The sequence below is a fragment of the Seriola aureovittata genome, chromosome 2, assembly GCF_021018895.1.
Source record: "Seriola aureovittata isolate HTS-2021-v1 ecotype China chromosome 2, ASM2101889v1, whole genome shotgun sequence".
Taxonomy (NCBI): Eukaryota; Metazoa; Chordata; class Actinopteri; order Carangiformes; family Carangidae; genus Seriola; species Seriola aureovittata.
In genome coordinates this window covers 24,491,240-24,509,085 of record NC_079365.1, presented here as the reverse complement: position 1 = coordinate 24,509,085, position 17,846 = coordinate 24,491,240, and the positions used below count along the sequence as shown (strand labels likewise).

The 17,846-nt window shown below is 39.0% G+C and overlaps 1 protein-coding gene across 3 annotated transcripts in view; it reads right to left on the bottom strand.

Annotated features, from left to right (window-relative positions):
- The window catches only part of LOC130186287 (metabotropic glutamate receptor 4-like), a 178,837-nt gene that overhangs the window by 82,175 nt on the left and 78,816 nt on the right, over positions 1 to 17,846 (bottom strand). For all 3 annotated transcript variants that reach the window (XM_056403282.1, XM_056403263.1, XM_056403272.1), the window contains exon 3: positions 15,688 to 15,904. In XM_056403282.1, coding sequence (XP_056259257.1) covers positions 15,688 to 15,904 — 217 coding nt within the window. The remainder of the gene's footprint in view (positions 1 to 15,687; positions 15,905 to 17,846) is intronic.

Here is a 17,846-nt window from a genome sequence, read left to right as displayed (position 1 = left end):
ATAGGTTATGTATATATATATATTTAATTTCCTGCAGCTACAGTATATAATGACAGTACATTTATACCAATCTAGCAAATAAAAAATGATGAAAGTGGTTATTGTGCTTTCTATAATGACGGTAGTATAAAAACTGACATTATGGAAATTACCAACATACTGATGCACTAACCGTGCTTAACATCACATTTACTTCTCTTTATATATAATGTTGGATTTGCACCTTTACCTCCAAGAAAACTTTCTTTTACTGCCAAAGCTTTGTTTCAAATTAAATTATAGCCTTCTTTATCTTATATTTTTCCATTGTAGCTTTAGAACTGTGAATAAAAACAGAGGACGTTAAGTTCATAACATAACATAAAGTACAGACATACAATACCCACAGGGGGGCAAAACAACTGACAGCTTTTTCTTATTGTCATAGATTCATATTTTGAGTTATAGAGAGGGAGAGAGAAATAGAGAGGAGGAGAAGAAAATGGACAAAAATGATTCCATCCCAATTGGGTGTTTTGGTTTTTTATGGCTGTTTGGGTATTGATTGTTTTGTAGAGCCTAGGCAGAAAGCAGGTAAGGGTGGGAAGCGGGGTGGGGTTTGGGGCACCATCCACCAATAGGAGAGGCACGCAGTAATGAGGAAGTGGAAGGTGTTTGGTTGGTTGGTTTGTTTTGTTTTGTTGTAGCACGGCCATGCAGGTGTGCAGCACTGGGAAGATGGGATATGTTTTCTTTGGTTTGGTATCGTTAATGTACAGTGACACAGGGCTGCCCCCTACAGTGGTCATGCTCCAGTACCTTGGGAGGAGACTGACCACAAGGTGACAAGACCTGAACTGCACCTTCACTACAAAGAAAACTTTCCTTTTTTTTAAATTAAATTCTGTCTTTTTCATTTTATATGATTGATTGATTTATTGTAGCTTCAGAATTGTAAATACAAACAGAGGACATTAAGTTAATTCCTGTGAGTGTTCAGTAATAATTAAAACTGAATGAGATCAGGGTATCAACATTTTTATCACACCAGAGCTCCTCTTATCTGGAAAAATACCTTCCTATTTTGTCCAGTCCATTTCAATATTAATACACTCTTATCAACAGAAATGGTTTCTGCAATAACACGCAGGGTAAGCGACAGGTACACAGACATCCACACATTTGCACATGTGAGCTGTCCAACACTGCCACAGTGCATCTCCACCTGGTCAGCGACATAAGCACTGAAATAGCTTACGACGGCATACATTTTTATACGTGTATATATTTTCACTGTAATATTGTCACTTGCCTTCAGGGCTCAAGAATCTGGCTTCCGTGCCTTGCTCAGACACATGCTGACAGTAGTTACAAAGTCGATTCAGCCCCCCCGCAGTCAGTCTCTCCCAGCTGAAATGAGTCCTCAAACTGGGAAACTTTCTGTTATGGGCTGGATTCTTTAACCTCCAGGCTACTACTGTACCCCAGTTCATTTATTTATTTATTTCCTTGATGCATACTGGCACATTAAGCAGTGCCCTCAGCCAGAAATGTCTCGACCACTCCTTACAGACACAATTCCACTCATTTCATTGGGTATAAACAATATGAGTCAAGTCAGATAATGATGAGACTTTAATTTGCCGGTGGCCTCAGGCCACGCTATTGGAAGATTTTGATGTTCTGCTAAAGACATGGCATATCAACCACTCAGCCAGCCCAGTTTATTTTCATGTGCTAATTTGTGTTTAGTGTGCATAATGTAGTAAATAACCCAATATTGTGACTGAAGGCGAACTGTGAATGAGCATTGTATTTAAAGATAATTTGGATTAGCTAATGTGCAAAATAGATTTGCTGCAGCTTTGTTTAAAATGGGGATTTAAATGTGTGCAGTGTCTACTTAAATATTAGTTCAACTGGCTGTCTACCTTATGAAGCCAACATTGCTGTCTGGACATAATATGAATGTTATTGCAATATCCCATATGTCTAGATGAAAAAAAATGAAATACTTTTGTTGCACTCAATAAAATCTCTCTTTTCATTTATTTGCAAATTGGTTTGCATGATTCCTGCAGATAGAGATTTATGGCCCTAACTCCAACTTTACAGTAAGAAACAAATAAGTGAAAGTACCGTTAAGAAAAAACCTAATTTGCATGCAGAGACAGATAGTCTGCACCAACAATGAAACACGTGGAGATCTGACTATTTGATGCCTGCTTTATCTTTCAAGCCTTGTCAAGAATTCTGTGGAGAATTCACAGCAGAGTGCACACATTGTTCATCTCCCAGTTCTACAACAAAAGAACACTTGATGGAGGAATACAGGCCAAACATAAAATGCATAACAGATGACTCCCTGACATCTTCGTCCTATGGCAAATTACTTTAAAGAAAGGAGGCTATTTAACCTTGGAAGATACATAAAGCAAAATATCGCAGCTTGTTATCTGTTGTTTCTAATTAAAGCTTTAGTCTCGTATAGGTTGTCAGGTGAACGCAGTAACAGTGTTACTACAGTAACCATCACATAGCAAGTAAAAATATGACTATACCTTTAAATGCCTGTTTCAGACTGCTCAGGCTCTTACATCATTATGCTGCTGCAGGTGCTGCAGATTTACTTAAGTCTTAGACAAGGTGATGCAGATTTCCTCCAGCCTTGTACTGCAGCACGAGGATGAGAGTAAAAGACAAGACAAGAGGATCTTTGCAGTCCCATTCATGTCTTTGTACTTCAGAGCTCTGGGTCCATAGATGGTAATCCTGGATCTGGTTCCCCGGCCTGTGGAGTAGACCCAGTCAAGCAGGACTACAATTTTAAGTCTGTGGGTCAGCTCAGTGGGAGCTGTGTTAAAGTGGGCTAATCCCATGGACATGGTGCTGCACCTTGAGGCCAGCACCGCAATCTAATCTGTGTAGAGACTGAAGAGCAGAGAACCATACAGGGGAAGAACCGGGCTGAGCTCGCACAGTCAGCCGAATTCTTCCGCTGACACTTTCATGGTTCATGAGTAGAAATAATCATCCCATCAGTCTATTGTTGTGTAATTCCTAAATTATTCCATTAAAGTTTTATAATATTGCTTTTGGTTGATAGCTTGTGGATCGAACTACACTCGGTCGAAATACATTTTTAATCATGTCTCTTCCTCCATATCAATCATAAATCCTCTATAATAGTTTTTTTCTGTAAGCTCCTAAAATAACAGACCTTTATGTCTTTATTGTTCATCTATCACCCGGTGTTAAACAGTTTCATTTGACAGGAGGGGAACTGGATTTGTTCATTTGCTTTAAACCTCTATGATATTTGACTGAACAGAACCCCTACTCTTCAGACAGAGCTGCCTCAACCCGTAGAAACAATTCACCTGCCATGAAAAGCTCTGCGTCTTTTTCTCTGCTGTCTGATGTACTAGACGACATGTTCTGTAGTCTCTAAGTAGAAAAGCCTTTTTTTTTCTTTTTTTTTTTCCAATGGGAAATTTCCTGACTACCACGAGGATAGGCAGCACCTGTTGGTGGAAACACTCGCTGCCTTACGGCTGTGTGCTGTGTGACTGATGCTGTTGTCAGTCGTGAACAGGTGGATATACCTTTTAAAATTCATGAAAACTCTGTTGAGCCGCAGCAAAGAGCGAAAGAGTGAAAGAAACTGAATTAAACTGAGTTTTTTTTTTTCTCTTCTTTTTTTTTGCTAGCCTTTAGACTTTGACCCATTCTGAATCATTTGTATATCTTGGCAGACCGGCCACATAATTGATGCCATTCATTACCTGATTGAAGGGGTAGGGGAGGGGGGGTTCTGAGGTGAGTGGAGGTAGCCAGACCATTGCTGAGAGCAACTCACACTGTGATGATTGATAGGATGTGAGCTGCATAAACGCTGGAGTGTTGGTTGCCCAAATGCAAGTGAGTGTTACTCTCTTTGCCAGCTCGGGGCAAAGCCATTAATAAACCCTGCAAATGATGATAGCTGTTTTATTGATTCGAGTTTGCACCCTCTATTCCACCGGCCCCTCTTGCTCCAATACTTTGCCTCAGTAAACACAGGCATCGAAAATGTTGACCTGGGCTGTCTCCGCCATTGATCACTACGCTGATGGTGGGACACCACATTCTCTTTGTTTGCATGGTAGCTTAATCCATTCACGAAGCTTGCTGATGGTACAAAATGGATCGATACGAGAGGAAAAATGGAAGTATGAGATTAAAAATTATAGATTTCGACCTGAAAAATGTTACAATATCCCACCCCGCTCCTTTGCGACTGATTGGCCTGCATACTACAAGAAACCAGGAAATACACGTTATGTTTCGAAAACAAAACCCTGCAGGGAAAATGGTGCGCTGTGCATTGTGATCACAGTATAGAGCCATGTTTGTTTTCTATTATGAAGTGCAAAGAATGAGCAGTCTGAATTCTTCATCAGACAAAGGAACAAATGAGTAATGAAATTCCAGAGTTACAGTGGCTTGTTGACTGCTGGCTGATCAAACAGCTGTTCCTCTGCGTTCTGCAAACATCTCCTTTATTCCAGCCTTCAAATTCGATCCTGCCTCATCTCACCCACACACCTCACCCTTCCTTCTCCCTCTCCTTCTCTCTGTTTTAACTGACTGTTAAGCGCCTTGTCATTTGTAATGGAAATGACACGCCCTGAGTCAAACTGACATTATGTCAAAATTTTATCCAGTGATTCCTGCCAGGCTAAATCACTCTTGCCCTATTCTTCATTCAGAATCAAATTAGAAACACTCTTGCGGAGCCCCCATTACTTCAAAACGACTCCAGTGTAATGTCTTCAATAACACTTGAAATCCTGAATGCTAGCCAATGTCTTTCACTCAAGTTTTACAGAGAAAGTTGCAAACTTTCATACCTCTTTAGTGAGTTTGAAATCATCCATAGAAAATAGGGGGATTATATTCAACTTTTAAATGGCAACAAACAAATGAAAGGCTGTTTGTTTTTATCCTTTCCACTGAAATGTCTGTCTCTTCTTATACCTGCACAAAAGAGAGACTTTTATAGCATTTCCTCAGATGCCATTTGTCTAGGAGACTGATGGGTAGTGGCACATTTTTATGAAGCTGTGAAAGGTCTTTTTTTCTTTTTCTTTTTTAATCTGGGTTACTTTAGGTCTAACAGGAGAAAAACGAATAGAATAAGGAAAGCCAAAGGGAAAATATTTAATATGTCTGAATGCCCAGTTGGTCAGAAATGCAAACCACACAGACTTGGTTTAAAAAACACATTCATCAGCATTTTGCAAAATATAATTCCCAATGGTGTGTGCTTATCTTTAAAGGAGGCATTTTTTTCACCAAATGCTTTAAGGAAAATACCTACCCACAATGCATTAATACATGGCAGAAGCACTCCTATTCAGCTGTCGTCAGAAAAGCTAATGCCATTGGTCAGGAATAACTATAATTCCTCTGACATTCCCTTCAATCAATGCTTGATCTTTAGCCCAGCCCAGACATTTTCCTGATTTTATCAGAGCTAATGGGACAATTGGAATCCTATTTGTGTCTCACTGTGCAGCCTATTACCATATGGAAATCTTGTTCAAAATACAGCGTCACTGTTATTTTTTTTATTTTTTTTGCTAAATCAAATTCACTTTCCACCATCAAGGTTATTTGATCATACTGTGTATGGAGATTGCTTGTCCCTGACAGTCAGCGGTTGGTTCTTGCCTATGTTTTCCCATCACATAAAGCTCCTCACCAGCATCCCCTCCCCCTCCAGTGCTCCCTCTGCTTAGCTAACACAAGGGTGCCTTTCCTATCGCTTCCAAATTGACCCTTCAAGGTCTCTGTGCAGGAATGAAAGTGCATTGGAGGAAGCATAGGGTTTTAAGGAATTAAAAAAAAAAGAACTTTAAAATACAGATACAGGGACGGATTATTCACACTCGAATGGTAAATAACTAAGGTATTGAATTGGGCTCCCATTGAATCATATTGTACAATAATGGCTTATATCCGCATTTCTAAAGGTATATGAAAAATGTACAGGTGTGGATGACTGACAATGGTTTTTGAATCCCAATCTGCTCCAAGCCAGTTCCAATCAACGGCTGACTGCTCCTCTTTTAAAGATCGTTTCCAACTCAAAAGAATAAAACCGTGTTCATCTGTACTGCAGTAAAGGTAAAGCATGAATGTTAAGGATGGTTCCTATTTATTGTCAGTTCGCATTCACTTGATAAATCTACAGCATATTATGGAGACAGATTGAAATGGAAGAAATTGATAAAGACACTTTGATGTCATCTGGTTTGCTTTGAATACCCAGAGCAAACTCACATCCACAGTGTTTGGATAGTGAGCTCTCAAGTGAGCTAACAAGCACTGCAGTAAACGATCTAACCCCACTAGCGAGTAAGCTAACTCGGTCATGGACGAGCAGCATCATTTTGTTTAATGTGAGTTCACCAGTTTCTAGCCAGAGTGCATCTTCAGGCACAGCCTCCAACTTCATGAAAAGACAAAAAAAAAAAAAAAATCAGACTCTCACTTCACTTTTACCTGCTGTCTATTAATAAGGTTGCAGTGTTGCATAGTTTGCAACAGTTAGTGGATGTCATGAGCCACATACCTGGTGAAGAATGAAAATAATTCATAGGTAGCTGAAGAACTACTGCGCACATTGATTTGCCAACTAATTAGCTCACTTTCTAACCTGTGTAGGCATCGCCACTCTTTCTGAATAAATACTGGAAAAACACACTGCATTGCACAGGGAACTGCAAGCTGGGCTCTGTCTTAATGTCCTACTGACTTGATCATCATTCAGAAAACAAATCAATCTAAACTCTATAAAAAACCTCTTTGCTTGTGGAATTATGGATTAAGTGTTTTCATTTTCCAACTTTCATACACCAACAGAAGAGTATGTCCTGCCGACGCAGTCCTGAGAGAAGGTTTAACAAAAATATTTGCAGGAACAGAGGGCTTCCAGAGAAACTGCTTATTCTTGGAAAACATTTTTTTACCTCATGCTGCACTTGAACATTTAACTAAACAGGCCGAACAAGAATTTAATTACAAATCTTTGAACAATCATCACACATGAATCAAATCACCTTATTTGTCTCCATAACAAATAGCTGGTTTGTGCTGAAGACTAAACACCTCCTGTTTCCACAGGAAGCACATAGACTGTTACAACCTGACTTTGAGAGTGGTGTTTATTAGGGTGAAGATTCAAGTTAGATGAGAAGTTGATTGAACAGTATTATCTTCCAACCTGCTCATTAGCAGGAACCATCTTGAAAAAAACAATAGTTTCTGAAAGGAAATGACTGATGTGTGTGTTTGCGTTCCTTTTTCGACTCATGTCATACAAGGCTCCATGCTGTGCAGTGCTGTATAATAAAGGCAGTTTAAAATAGAGCTATAATAGAGAAAATGTACATGGCAGAAGCTCCCCTGTATTACAATAAAATAATGATTTAGTCTACATGTCAGGTGAGATGTCAGTAATTAATTCCCACTAGATTCTCTCCTTTCAATATTCCCTGTCGCCCAAACTCGGCTTAGATGCGCTTTGACCATCTTTTGATTATTTTAGATTTGTGTGATTATATTCTCCTCTTTCTTGCCTATGTTGAATCCTATTACTGTTGCTGCTGGAATGACCCAATTTCCCCCAAAGGGATCAATAACTCTTGACTCAATAATCTAATCTAAAGACTGATTCTGCTCTACTCTGCCACTGGCTACGTGGGTTTGGTGATCCAGATGCCAAGCGAGCAACTCAGAAATTGTGTGGGAAAAACTGCAGATGTCACTTAGAAAGAGACTCCCACAAAATATCACAACTAAAATAAATAAGGTAATTCCAGTTAGTTTTTGAAAGTGTGGGCTGATAAAAATCACAAAACAAATTATTCCCAGTCCATAAAAATAATTAACAATGTCCAGACCTCTCCTAGTATTACTGCTGCCCAAATGGAGAGAAATTTCAGGAACAAAAAAAACAAAAACAAAAAAAAACAGAATCCCTGGAAAAATTATCAACATGGGATAAATCAAGTTTGGTGTCTCTTCCCAGAAAAACTGTTTGTCTGTTACAACACTGAGTTGGTTGTCTGGCACACAGAAAGTGATGCGCTTTACATACACATTTACAAGATTATTTTCAGATGCAGCAGCAGCATTGATTTGTGTGGATTAATCCAATTAAGGATTAAGTACATTAGAATGAGCTGTGGCAGCCACCTCAGCAAGCGAGGGAAAGATTTTCTGTTGATGTTGAGCAACAAAAACCTGAGGAAACAGATGTCTCAGTTCTGTTCACACCGATTAATTGCCAAGTGACCTCTTGGAGGCCTAGTGGGAGAATACCATAGTTACCATGTAGAAACACTAAGCCTTTCACACAAATGAGCGATGGGCAAATTTTTGTTCCCTCCCTTTCGAGAAAAACCTGCATTTTGACCGTATCTGCTCTGACCCAGGAGAAAAATCAAGTCATAAAACGAAGCTACAAATTTTCACCTTCAAAAATTCACCTTCTGTTATTTGCTGATTCTTGAGACGGCACATGAAGTATAATGGTGTCATTTGAATCAGGTCAGAGGTTGCTCTATTAGACTTATGTAAAGTTGTGGAAAAACAGGCGGCACACATGTTCTGTTGTGCTCCTGGGAAATGTTACATCCACAGCTCTTATGTCTGTTTTTTCAAGAGCAATAGCTTCTTATAATGGCTAGTTTTGAGAGGTTAATTCAACTATACTTTCATTACTAAGGCTGTAAAGTGATGGTGTGGTACTGGACTGTATAAAATTAAAACGTGTTTGTACATGAGGTAGGAAAAACACAAAATAAAACCTCAACAACAAGCATATAGTTAAATTAATACCTCTCTGACAGTGTTGACACACACATGAGACTTGTACAGGTGCATTAAACCTAATTTGGCCAAGTTAGTCTTGTTAATATGAACCTTCTCTTCTATTTATATTGAATACTGTGTAATTACACAGCAATGATTGACATGTAAAACATGGTTAACGCCAGTATTTATTCAATTAAGGTTCAAATTATCATTTGTGATTTCAATATTCACTGCTGCAAGTCTTTTCAAGAAACACAGTATTGTATTCTAGTTCTCCAATGGGTTGTCATCAAATCTTTGTAATACTGCAAGATACAATATGTAAGCCTAATCAAAAGATAATAATATGAGGCCGTTTAGAAAGTGCTTAGTGGAGGCTGAGAACATCTTATCCTTCTGACAGAAGTGATAGAGATATGTTCTAATGAAGACTAACTGTATGGATTAGTTGCAGAATTATAATGTAGATTAGTTGCATGAGCTGTCCAATTTACATTATTGTCTTATGTTGTCTAATTGAAATCCTCTCTCTTCTTAACAGTTGGCAAAGATAAAAGCAGAGTTACGTATCATTGCTACTCAACTCAATTAAGTCTGTTCTTATTCTACAAAACTGTTTAATGTGTTGCTTTTTCTAATTCTTGAAGTCAGTGTTTCTGTTGGATACAACCTGACACCGAACAAATGTCAATTGAGCTCTATTTTGAGGCATGTGACATCACAGCAGCCTATTGCATATTTGGTGTTGATCCATTATCTTTTTTATTTTTTTATTTTCCATGTAATTATTCATATTCTGTATTAGCTTAGCAGCCACTAACCTTATCTACACCAATTCACATTGCATTTTGTGGCCAATTTGTGCAGCATCCCCCGGGTACTTCAGGATAAATTAAACTGCACCATCCCCCGTAACCTCCCCCACACCCTAATCCATTGCTTTGGTTTTCTGCTCTCTTGATTGGATCGGCAACACAGTTTCTCTAATTTCCTTCCTTGCTTGAATATTTACTAATGTACATTTACATTACAAAGTACACGCTTCTATATGGGAGAATGTGGGCATGGGTGTTTGTATCACTACATCCATAAGCACAGCATGATCTCACCGGTAATAGTGCGGTTAAAGGGGATCTATTACTAAAGATCAAGGTTTAAACAGCAGTATTTGCTTAAGAAAATGGCATTTACAATATCTCTGCATTAAAAGAGATAAATAACCATTATGTCTCTGACCCCCAACTGACAGAGAGACAGAGAGACAGAGAGAGAGGGAGGGGCAAGATGAGTGATGATTATTCAGCCATTCGCCTTGCCCAATTAAGCAATGACAAGTAATTGTTTAAACAAATTGCAACAGGACATATCTCAGGCACTCAGGGGTCATTTGCGTGATGTCAAATAATAAATAAAGACATAACTGGCTGACACGCTACCCAGGAGTGTGAACTGGAGATTAAAAGGCCATATGGAGAGAAGCAGGAACATCGCTGAGTGTGCTGTGATCTCTTCCCTGGGTGACCGCGGCCATTTAGAACACAGATGTTCAAATGTGTCCCTGTTGCTCTGATTGGAGCCGTGCCTCTTCCTCTGATCCAATCACCTCAGCCTGCTACTTCATCCATCAATTTACCTTGTAACTTATGTGGCTATTTTCAAAAGGATAAGTCTGACAATATTCTCAGTTTTTACTACAAATCACGTTGAAAACACCCAAATCTTTAATGTATCTTACTCATCTGTGCCACAGAGCTAAGCTGTTGTCCACAACCACATCAATGAGCCACACTTTTCCACTGGGTAATATTTTCCTTCATTTTCACAAACCTGGGCTCTGTAGTCTATTTCAAGTCAAACCCAAATACCCCGTCCTGCTGCCATTAATACAGTTGTGTGCAAAAGTTTGGCAATACCTGAGCAAATTCCATATTTTGTTGACTGACGGAGTGAAAAGGAGTAAACGCATCCCCCGGAGCAAACACACATTAAAAATTAGCCCTTCTTCAAATGTTAATGTGCTGTTACAGCTGAAAATAGACCACAAATAATACATCATTCATTCCTATTTGTGTAATATTTGCTTAAAACAACTGTTTTTTCTTTGGGCTTTTTGTTTATACAAAAAATGTAAGTATGCATTTTGAACTGCTTTTAAAGATTAACGTTTTCAGCTCAGGGCAGAGAGCCACAGATACGTTGGACTTAACACATTGTTGGTTTTGATCTTTTCATTGGATTTGTTATAAGAAAAAATGTAGACTATTGCCAGCCTTATCCTTTAAATAAATTATTCAAAGAACCAACTTCAGATGAACTAACAGAACTTTTGTTAGTAGGAATCAGTTAATAAAGTATAATTGGGCTCTACCGTCTTCCATCGCAGTTCATATTTTACTTTGTTACCAGGAATAACCTCAACCCAGTCTAATATTGTCTGTTCTCTGCATCTGCAAATAAATCACCCAGGAGCAATGCAGACTTGTTTGTGTTCCCCTTTTCGTCTTCTTCTTCTTCTTCATTTTACATTCCCTGCATGTGCTCATTCATCCCAGCTCTGTGGCTAATGCTTGTAATCCTCCTCATCAAACAAGGACGGCAGTTACTCCATTAGCAGGGTTTCTCATGTTGATGTCAGGCAGGCCATTGGTTTGCAAGGGAATCTTGTTAGGTTTCTTATTGACATTGTGTTTCATTAACTTGATTAATGACATCTATTGGGGCGTGCTCTACAGTAATCAACATCTCTGCAGAGAAGGGCTGTCTGCAGCCAAGGATGAGGCTCTACGGGCTTCTTCTGCCCAGTGGTCCACACTTGACTCGCCTCTGTCTCCCGTTTGTTTCCTAAAGGCTGCGCTCAAAACAAATCTTATATTCATAAATACAAAAGTAGTAAGCAGTAAGCGTCCATGAAGTAGACCCCAGATGACCATTATGAACTTTCCATTTCCAAAATTGTGTGCATTTCAGAAAATGGGCCTTTTGAAATTAAAGGAATAAAGCATCTTGTGTCCATATCTGCCAGGAATACATCAGTTAAGATGCTCCCAGCTAATTATTTGGTGATATAGGCACTTCTTCTGAGGTTTGCTTTACTTCTTTCACTATTTAAATATAATTGCAAAAAGTAAAGAAAAGGTTTTGTAGAAGATTAGTTTTAAAATCCTTTACACTAACACTCAAATTTAAATATATTACATTATCAGTAGGATGAGTTCTGGGTTAATACTTGAAGGAAAACAGACGCATTTGATGCTTTCTGAACTAGTTTTTACAAAGCAAAGTGATTTCGTTCTCTGTCTCTGTGTATCCTACATCTGCTCTTATATCTCTCCCTTGGGGTGCAGGGGTGAGGGAAGGCGGGGTCACTTTCTGAGTTAGTGAATTTGAGATGAGAAGCTGCTCACCTCAAATACCCCATGAAGAATAACACTGAAGGCCACTGCCTCCCAGCTCTAGGCGATGTTTGCCAGGGAAGAGAGATACAAAAGGAGAGATCAAAAAAAAAAAATCCCACCTGGAATTCTTATTTACCTTTCATCATCTGCTTCTTACCCACATTGTACTCAGTTATATTTGCGAGCACTCTTAAGGGAGAGAGGGGAAAGCTGAGCTGGTGCAACTCCAGGCAGGTGGCTGCTGGGCTGCCAGGGCTGCTGCTGTACAGGAGCTGACTCAGATAATTTGCCTTCTCAGATTATTTTCTTGGTGCATTCAGCTCAAAACAATGCTATCTGGCAAGGCGAGAGCAAAAGTGCAGCATTAAATTAAAAGTATATCTGTAACACAATATATCATCATAAAAATTTTCCAGAGTCATGGGCTTTTGCTGGCTTAATACTGTAATGGAGAGCATTTCAATTACCAAACTAAATGCTAATCACTTGGCAGGAAAATATCTTTTACCTAATATATGTTGATTTTTCAGAGCCAAGTGCTTTGATTTGATAAGTGTTGAATGGAGAGATATTTATCCACTCAGGGGTGGAAGAAACCTGGAATAGACTTTATGTTCAAAGTCTGATGATGTATAACACATATAAATTAACAAACATTATGCTATTGGATAGAAATGAATACTGTGCAAAGTTACTGGAGGAGAAAACAATTACATAAAATGCACATGTAGTATAAAAATGATGTGAAAATCAGTCTAGCACTACAACCACCAATAATGTGCAAGTTAAGGCTGTAACTAATGATTATCTTCATTATTTCTATTTCTATATTCCTTATATTCCCTGTTGATTCATTTATTTTCTGCCAGTTCTTTCCATGATTAAATCGATTCCCCTTTTGGTCTAAAAGAAAACAGTAACAACAAAATGCTCCACATTTCCTTAAACCTCAAGGTACGGCCATTAAATTTCTTCATTTTTCCAACCAGCTCTATCAAACCTGACTATATTCAGTTTAGCATCACATGACTTTTTTTTTTTTTATAATACTTCCAATAAATCCATTATCAAAATATTTGCTTCTTAATTTCCTGTTGTTCCGACAAGAACTAATTTCAGTTCTATTGTAGTTGAATGAAAATAAATAAATATATAAATCTGAAACAAATCTAACAAGAGAGACAGTCAGTGTTGATGTTTTTTCCATCCTTCTTAAATGTTTGAATGAAAGTAAAGTTACAAATTGGTCAAAACCTTGACCTGCTGTCTCTCTGCAGTCTATTCTGCCAAACAAGGATATTTCCTTAACCTTACTAAAACATTTGAAACTGTTAAATGTTGTTTAGATAAATACATTTATGGTTTGGACTGTGTTCGAACATTAATATTACTTTTCATAGTTTTGTCTTGGAGATCAACTGTGTCCAAACATTTGTAAGGAAACACATCATCAGATAAGGATTATCACTAGATTGTATCTGATTGCATTGAATATAGTCTTGAAGGAGTCCTTGGATCAAAATCATGCAATAGTCTGCATGGTAAGTTTTCTGCTCTTGGTGTTTTTATCATTTTCTGATACCCCATGTGTGACACTGTCAAAAAATTGCACCTCAACCATCTGCTGCAATAAGACCATATGGAATCAGTCTTTATCTAGACTCCTTTCAAACTTGGACACAATTTGTGGAGGCATGCATTTCCAGATTTTTCAACCCTGATAAAATCCCCGTTTTACCCGGCGTGACTTATTTTCCTTCCCCCAGCTGTCCCTGACTTGTGCCCAGGCGATTAAGTGTTCAGAGAGTGACAGACATAATTGATGAGCAACCGCAGCCAAGTCAGTCTCATTCTGTCCAGGCACAGTGCGAGCAGGAGACGTGAACAGGGCACCTTAAAGTCTCATCCTTTTAATTACACTTGTACTTAGTCAACCAAAACACTCATACTCCTTGGGAACTCCTTCAGTAGAGTGATTTGTTGGATTGGGAGCAAACGCAAAGGGAAAAGGATCCAAAGACTCGTAAAGTAGGAAAAAAATATATGTATAAACATATATATATATATACATATATACATATATATATGTTGCCTGTAATATTTATGGGATAAATTATGTTTCTCAAATTCTGCTCTTTTTTTTTTCTTCCGTTTACCACAACATTTTGACTGGACCTGTATATTTGGTCTGGAGTCTGGGAGTTAGTCTAATCCTGAGGCACTAATCTATGGTTTCAAAATATGCAAATGTACATTTTATGTAGTGTATTAAGCAATTTTTAACACTAGGTGACAAAAAGTCAGAAACACAGCCCTGATACACTGTAAACGTATCATGTTGCCATGGCTAATAGCAGCAAACAACTACCCAGCAGACACAGCAACATGAGTATTCCAGTGGAGTCCAACTTCACTAGTTTAATTTGACTCTGTGCTGCTTTCTGGGAAGGTAGAATTCACTTTGCATGCTAAGGATATTTCTGGAAATGACACACACACCACATCAGCAATAAGTGCATACACCTGACACATTACAAACAAGGATATTTGTATAAAAAAAACAGCATTTGCACATATTGCATATATTGCAGTGCTGTGGCTGAACAGATCCAGTGTATAGAGTGGACGAGAGCTGCTGTCGCTGCACAGCCACAGCAGACCAAACGTGAGTTTATAAACTACATGTACAGTCTGTTTATTACACTATAAAATGATCCTGGTCCCATTCTGTTGCGTTCATTACAACAGAAGTTATTTTGCTTTTTCCAGAGAAAATCCAGTAAATGGGTAGAGACCACCCCAAAAAATAATCTATACGAGTGCGAGTGAAAGCCGTTGCTTGGCGGTATAATGGTTCTATGAATTATGGATGACCGTCAGATGTCATTCCGTGGACATTAAAACGACTGAAAACAGAACAAATGCTTTGGTTTAGATGGGGAGAGAGATGGAGAGACGCTGCAGCGATGGTCTGACAGAGCTGTAAGCAGGGGGGCGAGAGCATCAAAGGTCGCAGGGTACCACAGGGGAGAGGTGGTGTGGGTCAGGATTTTAAAGTCATGTTTTTGCATCGGTGAAAGGGCATGTTCAAGGTAAAATGGGGTGTTAAGTTGGTCTTTAAAGTAAATTCTCAGTGGGTTCAGCAGCACTGTTGATTCTATAGTATGATTCTCGAGAGAACTGAATGGAGCTGCAAAGCCCTTCACATCATAACCACATGTGTAGCTGACACAGACAGATGCTGTTTTCAGGCCTCTGGATGTTCTGTAATGTACATTGTCTGGCTGGATGTGTGCGCTCTGGGATCAAATCTAACATTTGACCTGACTAATTGATTTTTGCTTGCATGTCTCCAAGCTTCACCGATTTTCTGCAGTACAGTACGTTCGCATGGGTAACATCTTCCTTTGCCTCTGTGGTTATGATATATGAAGCCAAGCGTACTCACCATCCTCCCGAGACTTCTGAATGAAAGCATCGACGCCACTCTCTCCGTAGTTTCCCTCAGAGGCCACGGTGGAGACGTAGTTCCAGCGCATGGCCTTGACGATGTCCACCATGGCCTGAGCCTGGTAGGTGTCTGGAGGCACCACACGGGAGAAGAAGTCGTAGCGGGTGTTGTCACTGAGCTCTGGAGCTGTGGAGGCGTAGCTCACCTGGGGAATCTGCAAAACAAAGAATATTGATAATAGAATCAGCTTCTTGTGGCTTCTAGTGAATAGTTATGGGATATGATAATAGTTGTGGGAAGGGAGTGAAGAATATAGAGACGCAGCAAGGTATTTGTATAACACCTCTCAACAAAAAGGCAATCCAAAGTGCTATACATAAGCCATAAAAAGCATTAAGATATAAAAGAAACACAAGGCAATACAAAGAGACGCATATAAATAGGATTTAAAAAGAATGAAATAAAATAGGGGATAAACATAAGCTACATTAAACAGAAGAATACAAATCACAGTGCAGCTACAGTGCAGTGCATGATATGGATAAATAGTCCCAAATTTAATTTAATACAAGGCCGTGGTAAACAGAATCTTAAGGCTTGATTTAAAGGACCTGGAGCAGGAGGAGACCTCAGGTTTTCCAGATATGTGGAGCATAAAAACTGACTGTGAGCAAGATAAGCAGACCCGTCCCGGTCGATCCGAGAGGTCTGGGTGGTTCATAATGTAGCAGCAGATCAGAAATGTATAAACCGTTCAGTGCTTTGTAGACCAGCAGTAGTATTTTTAAAGTCAGCTCTCTGACAAAGAAGAGGCCAGTGTAGAGATCTGAGAACTGGAGTAATGTGATCTACTTCCCTGGTTTTAGTCGGGATGTTTTGAATAAGCTGCTTTTTCAAAGAGACCTTTAAAGAAACTGTCGTCGAGCCTAATGAAGTTCAACGCATTAATAACTTTTTCTAAATCCTGCTGGGATATAACTCTTTTCATTCATGATATATTCTTGAGATAACAGCTGTCTTAATGTGGCAATTCAAATTTAGGTCCGACTCCATGACTGCCCCAAGTTGTCTGGCTCGCTTTATGCGTCTTTAACGTTTGATTTTAACGTGACTTTTTAAAATCATTCCTCTTTGGCTCCAAAAACAATTATTTCCGTTTTATCTTTGACAATAAACATGAAAAAAGTAGAAATCATATCCAGAATTTCAAAGAGCAGTTTGATGGCATCCAACAAGCTGCCGTTTTTTTGAGACTCAAAACAGAGCTACTGATCCTGAACCCCCGCTGAGCCTTTTAACACCCAGCCTCAGTGCTCCCGGGTGCTGCAGCAGGCTGCCCAGTTCACAAGATGAGACGATGAGCATGTCAGACTCATGAGCAGGGGTCATCAAGAGGTTGTTGCATCTTACTTTACCAGAAGTAAATAATTTGATTATATTTTGTCACATTTTGAACTGCTACAGGGTAGGCTACAATATCACAGCTTTTGTATTAGTAAAGCTTTCTAAATGCTTGAAGTTGCACCGTGACCAGGCTGCTACTGCTCCCACTGCTCCAAAGATTTCACTGATCTGTGTGTTGAAGAAAGAAAAATATTACATAAGAAACTTAAATAGAAAAATAAATAGGTCAGCTAAAGCATGAAGCCTTTATTGAGTGACCATAATTTTATAGGAGATTTTCTGGTGGTTGTTGCTGTGTTTCTCAACACAGGAGACTATTTTCAGGGATTGCACGATGTCAGTTTTTGTAATAGGTAAACTGTGTTTGTGCAAATGGAATTTTTCATCTCAATGCCACACAGTGATTCACCAGACAGACAGCAGGGGTGTTTCCTGGTAATGATTCACAGTGTGCCTTTTTGATGAGGATCTGTCGTCATGTTTTTGTGTCTCTAAATAAAATAAGGGGAAGGTGCACTCAGTGAAACATGATCCTAATGAAAAACAGCCCTGTTTTCCCTCTAGATGCCTCTTTGCCACATGCAGTATTTCATTATCACAGACAGCAGACCTGTAGGCTGAGGTGCATGTGCACACACAGACACACACCCTTGATATTAAAACATATAACTTCAAGGCAACAGCCTCCCACCAAGAAGAACAACACTATGGCCCTACTCTCTTATCTGGGTAAAAATATATAAATAAAATGT